General features: G+C 44.0%; 1 protein-coding gene across 12 annotated transcripts in view; it reads right to left on the reverse strand.

Moving 5' to 3' along the window:
- Window positions 1-12,111, reverse strand: part of AMPH (amphiphysin) — a 927,201-nt gene that overhangs the window by 151,442 nt on the left and 763,648 nt on the right. For 8 of the 12 annotated variants that reach the window (XM_069215773.1, XM_069215772.1, XM_069215748.1 and 5 more), the window contains one exon: window positions 6,969-7,001. The exons of the other annotated variants lie outside the window; for them this stretch is intronic. In XM_069215773.1, coding sequence (XP_069071874.1) covers window positions 6,969-7,001 — 33 coding nt within the window. The remainder of the gene's footprint in view (window positions 1-6,968; window positions 7,002-12,111) is intronic. 12 annotated transcript variants of the gene reach the window in all.

The raw sequence follows: 12,111 nt of genomic DNA on the forward strand, positions 1-12,111 counted from the left end.
GGCTGTTTAGTTGTATTCTTCTGCCTCCAGTGAAATGCAATGAGGGACTATTTAACAGTTGAAAAGTACAGTCTGTCATTCAATACAGTTTGTCATCCACCACGCAGCTAATTCTTTATCTCATCCATGAACTGTACACACACAAAATCCCTTTGAAATAGTTGTGCACAGCACCACGCATTTTTATATTACATTTGTCATTGATCGAGCGAGAATGTCAAACCTCTTGACATTGCAAATGATTATTGACATCATTTCTACAGGACGCATCAGAAGCTGGTTAATGTAAATAGATCTTGAAATTTGAGTGACATAAAGCTAGGTGTGACTATGCCAAGGCTAACTGTTCTCGGGGGCAGTTCAGAGATAATCATAGATTAAAAGAAATTTGTGCTAATGTATGTTTGGTAATTAGTGCATTTTAAAAACTTCCCCATATGCAAGAAACAAGAGTTCCTTTTTGCAGCTAGAATCGTGAGCCATCTTTCAATAGCGTCATTTAACAGTCCTCATTGGAAAAGATGTAATTGCAGACATATTTAAAAAAAATAATGTATATAAAGAAAACACTAAATTATTCAGATGATTATTATATGATATTATATGCAGTGCAGGGCCTAAAAACACCATGATGGCTATTGCTCTCTGAAAGTAGCTCCTCTTACAGAAATGAAAAATTCTAGGGGGCTTCAACTTTAATAAGAAGAATGTAAACTACAACAGCTGTTAGGCCAGGGGAATTAGCCGTTGAACTGGGCAAGTTTTAATTTGTTTTTTCTGACTGCACATATGAAATTGTGGATTCAGACAAGAATGCAAAAAAAGTGACAATTCTCCAGAATGTATTTGTATGAGTTTAGATCATCTATTTAGTGAATGGATTCATTTTAGCTGTGGCATTTGTTGTCATTGATTATTTGCTTTTATACATTTCGGATACCTTTTTTGTACCATGTTTAGTTTTTTCGCAAATCATTTCTTCAGTCGTGATTTCCCTTTGCCATTTTGTCAGGGCAAATGTTTTAAATTAAATGTGGATATTGTGGATATTTAGGAGTTGACGCAAATTTACTGCTAAAAGTCACGCAGTTCAGTTTTGGGCAAAACAAACTTGCATATTCCCTGCGAGATTCGTGCTGGTTTAATAAACTGTGCGCCGAAAACGCGCCCGTTCTTAGCCAATTCTATATCAAGACCGGAGGCTCGGATTATGCTTTCTCTTTCTTTAATGAAAGTTTCACAGCAGCCAATTAAAACACATTTAAACAAAAAACAACATTTCCCAAGGTGCTCTAGTGTATAAGTCACATGCACCAATCATCCATAGTGACCTTAGTCCATAAAGTCATTAACCTCAAACGTCATATCCTCTTTCTTTGCTGCTTCGCAGCAGATAAGTAACTTTTCACTTTATCTAAAATCCATTATCTAGTGTACTGTTATATTGAAGTTTAAATTGTTAAAATTTCACTGGCGCCGTGAGTCCGCGCGCCTTAGAGTTCACTTTAACCTTTAGGTTTCGGCTTTTCGCCGAGTTATTCGAAGTTTATTGATTTTTACTTGTAAGCGGCTCGCGTTGCTCTGTGCATCTCGGCCGCCCGCCGAGTTAATTTTCTTTTATTGATTTTTTCCCTCGTCGAGGGAATTCGCTCTTGACATTCTTTTCTTTGTGAGCGCGCTGCACTCAGACGGTCTCCCGGCGAGTTAATTGTTTATTTGTGTTTCCCCGCGTGGGGAACCCGGGAGAGGACTGCTCGCTAGGCGCGCAGTCTGTTTTCTCTGGCAACCGATGTTGCCGAGCGCGTGCGTTCTGGACGAATTGATCCCATTCCCCTTTGCCTTTCCTTGAGATCGGTTCGTTCCAGAACAGTGCGTGAAGCATCGGGGCTTGCCTGGGGCAACAGCTCACCTCCTCCCTGACGCCCAGTGTAGGAAAAAAGCTATCTGGGTTGTAAAATGTATAAAAGGCTAAGCCTAGAGTGAATTAAATTTTATGTTGCAGGCATACTCCTCCTCTATCACAGCTATTTGTCACTGATATATATACATATGTTTTTTCTCTCATAGAATGTGGTTTTAAGCATATATATATTTATTTTTTGACCTACTATTTCGCCTGTTGGGGTTTTTTCACTCCCCCCTTTTATTATTTGTGATTCCTGGTACTGTATTTTATCATTATGGCTCAATGGAGCGACCAGGACGCAGGGTACTACCCTGATGACACTGACAACCAATTAGAGTTAAATTTGGTTGAAGCATTAGACTCCAGAGTGCAACAGTCGGTAAATGATGCTCTGGCAAGAGCTCTTGGCCCCTTTTCAGGCCAATTATTAGAGTACGCCCAAACGCAGGGCTGGAGGACTGGGGACCCCTCCCCCTCCTCCGAAGATACTGCTACACCTGTCCCTTCAAAATCCAAGTCAAAATCTAAGAATATCTCACAGGAGGACCCTGTTGGAGAGTTACATGCTGACATGTTTGATAAATTACGCAGGAAAAGAAGCGCAGAGCACAATTATAGCTCCCATCGTAATTTCTCCTCATCGGAAGACTCCGATGATCCAGATTCGGATGACATTACCACCCCAAACCTTAGTAAGAAATCAAAAACTTCCTCCACTACACCTCAAATTTTAGATTTTAATCCATCAGAGATCATACACCCTAGATCTTCGAGTTGGCTTCCAACCCCTGAGGTAGCACTTTACGTGCACGCAAACTTGAGGAAAGGTTTCGATAAAGAGGTGCGTTCCAGACTCAAAGCGGAATGCCCCAGACCGGCGCTAGATAACAATGTAGCGGAAACTCCAGAAATTGACCCAACAATGATTACCTTCATGAAGAAATATGCGAAAGATCCAAAAAAGGGTCTAGATAGATCCTGGCGCCTTTGCCAAGACAAATTACTAGACATGGCAGGCCCCTTGACAAAAGGAATCAGGCACCCCAGTGAACACTGATGTTTTATTGGGATGGGCCCAGAGAGCAGTATGCCTTTTAGGCAACACAAACTGTGCTATATCCACTGAACGCAGGAAATCCATACTGATGCGGATGGATCCTAAGCTAGTAGACTTGGCTTCCTCAGAAGCGGGACCAGCAGGTGAAGGTCTCCTCTTTGGCTCATCCTTTATTAAGGAACTGGCCAAATTTTGCTCTACCTTTTTGACTTTGGACAAGGCTCAACTGTCCCTTAAAAAGGTTTTTCGAAGGGGCCTTTTTATCAGGGCCGGGCGTTACGGAGGACGAATGCCCGGCCGAGGTGGCTATGTCAGTCCCCAAAATTACTATCCAAGGGGAAGAGGTAACTGGTCTGGAGATCAAGCAGACACCATGTTCTATCCTTCACGCCCCGTGGAGGAAGACCCAGGTTCCGCAGAGGGTACCGTAGAGGCCAGCAAGGAGCTATACAAGACGCCTCCTTTACCGGTAAGAATTATTCTACATTCGCAGGTTATTCTTGGGGGAAGAGTCAGTCTGTTTGTACACAAATGGAGAGAGATTTCAGGAGATTCCTGGGTTATTCAGACAGTGTCAGGCTTTCACCTGGAGTTCCTCAACACTCCGTTTCAACATGCTCCTCTGATAAACATGTGTTTTTCCCAATCAAATCAGAATTTTATAGATCTAGAGGTACAAGCACTGTTGGACAAAGGTGCGGTAACTTTTTCATCTCCACACCCTACCGGATTCTGCAATCCTATTTTTGTGGTAGACAAAAAAGGAGGCGGTCACCGGTTAGTATTAAATCTGAAAGACTTAAATTCTTGGATTGTCTACAGACACTTCAAGATGGAAGGGATTCACATGTTACGGGATATTCTTTTAGAAGGGGATTGGATGGTTCGCTTAGATCTAAAAGATGCCTACCTCTCAATCCCGATTTTCGCCCCCCACAGGAAGTATCTTCAGTTCCAGTGGAAGGGGCGTTGCCTAGAATTCATGGCTCTCCCAGTCAGCCTATCCTCGGCCCCCTGGTGCTTCACAAAACTCTTGAGACCAGTAGTGGAATGGTTGAGAACCAAGGGAGTTCGTCTTATCATATATCTGGACGATATCTTACTGATGGCGCAGGATGCAACAACGTTATTGACACACCTGAATTGGACAGTCAATTTACTACAGAAATTAGGTTTCCTTATCAATGCGCAGAAGTCATTGTTGAAACCATCCCAAACGATAGAGTTTTTGGGTTTCAGGATAGATTCCGTTCTCTCCCTATTGATACTTCCAGCTGCAAAAATTCGCAATATCAAAAGAGAATTGAGAGCGGCATTACTCAGCCCGAATATTTCTCTAAGGAGCATTGCTCGTTTAGTGGGTCTGTTAGCCTCATCCATTCAAGCAATATTTCCTGCCCCCTTACATTATCGGGCCCTCCAGAGATTGAAAATACAATATTTGAGGCAAGGTCTGAGTTACTCAGCCCAGGTTCCTCTGACATCAGAGGTCAAGGAAGAGATTCAGTGGTGGCTTCACCTCATGGAAGCGTGGAATGGCAAAGCTATTTTCGGATCTCACCCAGAGGTTGTCATAGAATCGGACGCCAGCCAGTGGGGCTGGGGAGCTCGTTGTGGTTCAATGATGACAGGGGGTCGTTGGTCCTCAACAGAGAAAGATTTACACATAAATTGCTTGGAGCTCTTGGCGGGGTCTTTCGCAATAAAGAGTTTATCCCCGATCAGGACAGATTGTTGCATTCTTCTAAGAATGGACAATATATCAGCGGTGCGATAGGTGAACAAACTGGGGGGAACGCGATCCAGAATTTTGGCGGAGATTGCCAAGGAATTTTGGCATTATTGCCTGAGTCACAGACTAGTGGTGTTGGCGGAGTATCTTCCGGGAGATCAGAACATAGTAGCGGACTGGAACTCCAGATATCTGACGGATCCCAGCGATTGGAAGCTGGATCCACAGATATTTCATCAGATTGTTCAGGCTTGGGGTATCTGCGAGATAGATCCTTTTGCGTCTCGCCTCAACAACCAGGTTCCGAAATTTTTCAGTTGGAGGCCGGATCTTCAAGCCTCGGCAACAGATGCTTTTCTTCAGAATTGGAACTCGTTCCAGTGTTATGCATTCCCGCCGTTCCTATTGATTCCCAGAGTCTTGGCTCAAGTGAGGAGGCAGAAGGCAGAGCTGATTTTAGTGACCCTGTTGTGGAGGTCTCAGCCGTGGTTCCCTATTGCCCTTCAACTGACATGTGCTCCTCCACTACTAATTCCTCCTCGTCTGGGCCTCTTGCTCAGTCCGGAGGGCCATCAACATCCCTTAATTGTATCGGGGACTCTAACTCTGATGGCTTGGAGGGTTTCAGGTCAAGATGGAAAGCCCCGGGAATTTCGCAACAGGCGGAAGGCTTTATCAAGCGAGCATGGGCAAAGAGTACCCACAAGAGATATGCTTCGGCATGGCGTAAATGGGTTAGTTGGTGCAATGGAAGAGATCTTAATCCCATGGGGTCAGGTATTGATATGATTATAAATTTTCTGGCTGAGTTAGCCTCTTCGGGTTTGGCTTATAGGACAATTAATAATTTTAGATCGGCAATTTCTTCAGGACATCCACCTATTGAAGGCAAGCAAGTAGGTGAACATCCACTAGTATGTAAATTGTTGAGGGGTATCAGATTTTCGAATCCTCCTCAGCCTAAGTACTCTGTACTTTGGGATGTGAATATTGTCTTAAAATTCTTGGATTCTTGGCCCAGTAACAAGTACTTATCCCGGAAACAATTGTCAGCTAAATTAACTATGTTACTATGTTTAGTCTCATGCAAGAGAGTCTCAGATGTGAGAGCTCTAGATCTATCGGGGAGACTTTATCCTCCGGAGGGAGTAACCTTTATTATTTCTAGAAGAACCAAGAACAATTGCAGGTCAGTAACGTACCCTTGGTTTCCAGATAATTCAAAATTATGTGTGGCACAGTGTCTTAAAGATTATGAAATGTCTACAGAAGAACATAGACAAGACATGAATGGGCAAGTATTAATTGCACTTCAAAAACCTTTTAAACCAGTTGCTTCGGCCACTCTTGCGAGATGGTTAAGATGGCTTATGAATGAAGCAGGCATTGATACTAGCCATTTTGGAGCTCATTCAGTAAGAGGAGCAATGGCATCTAAGTCTTTTATGTTAGGTTCCAGTTTAACGGACATTATGAAATCTGCAGACTGGTCGTCTGAAAGTAATTTTCGTAAGTTTTATCTTAAGCCTGTTTTGGATGTGGCCTCTGTTGTTATAGGTCAGCTTTGAACTAGCATAATCCGAGCCGCCGGTCCTGATATAGAATGAAAATTTTTCTAGCTTACGCGTTAAGAATTTTCAATTCTATTAAGGACACGGAGGCGAGGATTATCCCACCCTTTCATGAATATGGCTAATTTTATTGCTCTTAAAAAAATGTTTGATTCATTGTTACCCTCCCAAGTTTTATATTGTATAATAAGATGTGAAAGATATTAAATGGTTTTACCATTAGTTTGAAGATATTACCGGTTGTTTTTTTTTATTATTATTTGTTAGGAACGGATCAGAAGAATTCCTGAGGTTCTTTCCATCCTGTTGTCTACGTTCTTGGAAAACCGACTTGATGTTCAGTCTGGTCTCCTTCGTTGGTTTCTTCCATCCTAGATGAGAGTTGGTATCATCTAAAGACTTTGAGATCGTGAGAAAGGAATTACAGTTTTTGGTTGTTGCAAAGAAAGAGGATATGACGTTTGAGGTTAAGGACTTTATGGACTAAGGTCACTATGGATGATTGGTGCATGTGACTTATACACTAGAGCACCTTGGGAAATTTTGTTTTTTGTTTAAATGTGTTTTAATTGGCTGCTGTGAAACTTTCAGTAAAGAAAGAGAAAGCATAATCCTCGCCTCCGTGTCCTTAATAGAATTGAAAATTCTTAACGCGTAAGCTAGAAAAACTTTCATTACGGTGCACACACTCAGATAGCTCACCTGTGAGAATCCATTGAATGCACTGCTGGATGCCTAGGCGAAAGTGAGAATGACGACACATTGTGTTAAAGAATAATCATAAGCGTGTTCAGTTTTGCAGTCATGCAATGACAGAAAACAGCAGCCTTTGCCGGAAGTGTTTAAAGTGAAAGCACAGGATGGGATGTTTCACAAATCCTGAGGAAGAGCGGAAGTGCAGAAAAAATGAAATTGCAAGAGATTAACACAAACGGTGCAATGAAGAGCATTACGTCTTGTAAATGCACTGTTTTTGTGTCCGTTTAAACCATTTTTATAGTAATAGACTCGACATATATAAAAGCAGGACAGATTAGATCAGCACTTTACAACTTGAAAATCGTGATTTTGCACAATCGCATTTAATTTACGTGTATGTTCCATGACCTTTCTCAGGTTGGCATGCTGCTGTGTCCTTGAGCATTGTCTACAGCCCAGCACATGCTACCTCTCTTTATTAATTAGTTATGAATTTAGCTAATGTTTGATATCACGCGTCTCAGTCATAATATTGTTTCCTCTGCCAAGCATGCCTAGACAGTAACACTCAAGTTTAACCACTAGGTTATATGAACACCCACTTTATTTCTTTCCCATTAATATTTGTTTTGTGGTCAGAGATCTCACATATTTGACTGGTAAAATTATATATGAGAAAGATCCTGCCCAGAGGAGTCTATAGTTTGGACTCTTTTAATGAATATAATTGAGCAGAGTCATGTTACTCTGTGGGCGAAGACGAGATTTTTGTGCATTTATCCTAACCATCGTGCACTACTGAGTATCCTCCCGACCCTATCCGAGACAATGCCGTAGTGAGGGACTTGAAATCGATACCGGCATTGACGTCTGCGGCATCTCAAGGCCTGGTGCCCACTGGAGCCACCCTGTCATTGGAGAATAGTGGAGACCTAAAAGGTGTGACCCAGTGGTGAATGGCCGGCTGGAAGTGCACGCAGAGGAGAGCTGCGCGGCACATCTAAATGCCCAGAAGAGTTCTGGCGCTGAGCGTGGCAAGGTCTACCCCTGGACCTGGTCACAGGCGGTGAGTGGGGGACTCTCTGGACTTTTTGGGTCAGCTACAGGGAGGCCTGAATAGGGCTCTGCTTACCTCAGATCTGGATTGAGGTGGTGTTGTGCTGTTCCCAAAGGCTGTCCCCGTGCTACTGGTGTCCGCTTGACCAGCTGCAGCACGGGTAGGCCTTCAAGTTGGGGCTCCCCGCTGCTGCTGCTGACCTGCACTGGTATGAGGAATGTGCCTGACAGCACACCGCTGGGGAGCAGTATTGCCCTTGAGCTACCGCAATGTAGCACACTTTAAAAAAACGTAGCACCACCACGGAGAGCCTGAAAATCAACTAACTACATGACTGCAATGCTGGACTCACATAAATATAGATGTATGGTGGGTGAGCCTGTCTGCTCCTCGCCCTCCCTTCTAATTAGTATAATCAATGACCCCCTCAGGAGATCAATCTTGCCATTGATGCTGTCCTTTCTTCGTTACATTGAATAAAATGGATTGCTGAAACTGCTGCTAACAGAGCTGCTCATGCTGCTGCGCGTGGGGAAACTGAAAAGCGCAAGGAAGCGGGCCTTTACGTCTGCATCGGGGGTATCCACAGTTGCGCTGGGCCTATGACAATCGCGAGGTACTCTAGCCAAACAAATCATCACCCTGATTCTGCCACCTGGTATATTGCTATTGCCAATCAGCCTTCTGAGAAGAACATCAAGTACCACACAACTGATGAGCTGGGACTGGTTGTCCTGCTAAACCCATCATCCTGTCCAGTGCTGGCAAGCAGGTCCTAGTCGGTACAATCACATCAAGCTGGACTGCAGGAAGATCAACTTTACAATGGGACGTCTGCTCACAGGTACACAGACTACACCCCCAAAATCCGCTGGCGAACATGACAAATTGCTGGATAGCAATGACTCTACTAAAGCACCCACTTCCTCACTGTCACCCAGAGACAAGCTGGATGATGTCCTTGCAGCAGTAGGTACAATTGGCTCTATATTGAAATCCAGGTGCACATCCCTGGAAAGTAAAATTGATGTGGTCAAGGTGGATTTAACGCTACTACACACAGATCACTGTAACCTGGAGGATAAGGTACACATTGCTGAATCTGCGGTTGCCGAGCTGCAACCGACGACTCGCAAACTGAGTGAACGTCCTGGAGTGCCATATGGAGGATGTGGAGGGCCGCTCCCGTCATAATAATATGTGTGGTGGGATTGCCAGAGGCATCAGAGGGGTCATGCACAGATACATTCGTGGAATAATAGCTGAGACAACTGCTACCTACAGACTCTTTCTCACAGTTCTTCTTGTGGAGCTTGCTCATCGAGTACCAGCTCCAGGCCCTTGTTATTTTGCCTAGTACACTATAAAAACAGGAATGCTGTGCTCCATGAGACACGAAAGTTACAGGAGATCTTGGTAGATAACGCCAAAATAATGTTTTTTCTGGATTACACTATCATGGTGCAGAAAAGGCGCAGCTCCATTCTGGAAGCAAAGCGCTAACTTCGCGAACTTAACATCAGATACGCGGTCCTCTTTCTGGCAAGACTGAGGGTGATGGCAGAGGGGAAGACGCTGTTCCTTAAACTCCCCAGAAGATATAGGGATTCGTTTGGAGGGATCTGGGCATTCAACAGGTTGGATGCACAGGTAGGCGCGAGGACCCAAGGCAACTCATCTTAGCAAAGGCAAAGCAACCAACCCCAATAATGGTGCAATCTCTACATTACATCTGTACCCAACATGGAACGGATCATAAGAGAGAGGAGACAAGCTGTACAAAAGGCTGCAGCGTTAAGCGAGAATGGCCAGGGATCGGACGTAGATGATGGCATGAGCTGGTCAATGAGCGAAGATGGTTCCTCAAACACTTGTCTTTCTCGAGCAGATTCAACAGAGATTCCTGAAGTCACACCATAAACATCTGGTGTCATTATATGATATCTATAATGCTGTAAAACTATAAGCTGTTATTCCTCCTGTGAGCTCAGGGATACCAGCTGTGATGACTGCCATTGTAACATATAACTCACTTACGCTACATATCTTGCTATCGGAATGCTGTAAATGGCATGTTTCTTCTTCAGTTACAGGAACATAGGGCCCCCGGGGTAGGCTAGATGCCCGACCTACTTTTAGATAAATAGGATTATACTAGCAGGTTTTTCGATGATGGTCTATGTTGGGTGCTGGTACTCCTAATATGGACCCCTGGTTATATGCCCTTAATTGTAAGGGGAATCATCACATTGGCTGCCTAGCCCTCTCCCGCCATCAGTTCTCTCACAACTGATTACTTCCTAATGAGGTTGTTTCTCTCACAGGTTGGGTGGAGACACGTCGTTCCTCTGCTCTATTGGAATTCATAGTTAAATGTTATTATTACAAAAGGTTTATGTATTGATCCACAACTCTGCCTGGCCCAGACCTCCACTAGAAGTATTTTGTGAACACACTTTGCAAAGCTCTCTTTTGTGTATCTCTTACACTACGCCTGGTTCGCGGGCCACATACACCGTCAGCCATGACTCACTTAACATACTAACGTGGAATGTGAGAAGCATGCATACTCCTTGATGTCATTATTCAGTCTATTCCTACCTGAAGCGATGCTCCACACACATTGCACTGCTACAAGAAACTCACCTCATACATGCTGAAAGCGTTAAACTGCAGCTGCGATGGTGAGGGCAGGTATTTGCTAACAACTACTCCACCTATTCTTGTGTGGACTCATATTTGTCAAGGCTGGGACCCCATTTGTGGAGCAGGACAGGCTTCATACCCCTGGAGGGTTGGTATGTCATAGTATTGGACTACCTCTATGGCAGAACCCTACTTTTGGGTTCCCTATATGCCCCAAACTCAGACCAAGCCACTTTTTTCCTTTCCCTCTCAAACATGATATACTCTGGCTCATGGGAAGGAATTTTAAAAGTTTACTGAATACCACCCTTCACTATGACTTCCCCCGCTACCACACACAGCTGCATCATCCAATGCTCAAATACTAACAGAATGGCTATGTCACAGGGGGCTGGTTGATGTGTGGCAGTTCCAAAATCCAGACACAAAAGTATATTCCTTTTATTCCGCACCCCATAAATTACATGTTCGAACTGACAGGTTCATTGGTGCTTCATCACTACTTTTCTCTATTACACAAATAGACTACTTGGAACATACTCACTCTGACCATAACCCCCTATTTCTTCAAGTTCAGTGGTCGGCCACTCCCCCTCCTTTCACCACATGGCGCTTCCAGCCTTAACTATTGGAGGCTCCATCATTCAGAGCTTCCTCGGAGGCTAAGATTATGGACTACTTTGAAAATAATGCTGGCACCGCCTCTTCTAAGTTAATAGAATGGATGCATTCAAAGTGACATTGTGGGGACACTACCTAGGCATACAAGGGAAGACGAGGTTCCTCATTAACAGGGGCACTAAGTTAGAACACACCTCGTTGGTGCTGGACCCCAGAGCACCTGAAGAGCATGGAGATGGGGGCAGCTTTTGTCAATGAAGACTCAAACATATTACGCTACTAGAAAGATTGTACTGTTTAGGGACTATCCTATGGGTGACTTTTATGTATAAAAAAGATGGCTTAGACCAGGTCAACGTGGCAGTTTAAATTGCAGACACAGGCTGCAATGGCATGCCTGAGACATGCTTATTGGGGGTACTTAAGTGGACGGCACAATCAGTGCTATTGTAACGCCGCGCTCTGACGCGACGTCTCTTTCTGTCCTCACGGGTGGAACCCGCTACCGATATTCGGAGCGCCGTTCCCCGTGTTTTTTGACTATGCTTTCTGGGAAGCATATATTTCGCTTCCGGACGCGCTACACTTACTTGTAGCCTTTTTTCTTCTTTTGTTGTTGGTGGTGGGTTTTTTGTTGGTCCTTTTGCCTGTCTCTATCCATGTTGTGTCCATCTTGTCTTCTTCGTGTTTTTGTCCCAGCATGCTCTGTTTTTGTTTTATACTACTTCCTTTTTCCTATACTGGTCTATGGGCTTTTCCCAATCCAAGATGGTGTTACTTCCCTTTCCTGTGATGTCACTTCCCTTTTCTCAGTTTATAAGT

This window comes from Pleurodeles waltl, chromosome 2_1 (assembly GCF_031143425.1).
Source record: "Pleurodeles waltl isolate 20211129_DDA chromosome 2_1, aPleWal1.hap1.20221129, whole genome shotgun sequence".
NCBI classification, from domain to species: Eukaryota; Metazoa; Chordata; class Amphibia; order Caudata; family Salamandridae; genus Pleurodeles; species Pleurodeles waltl.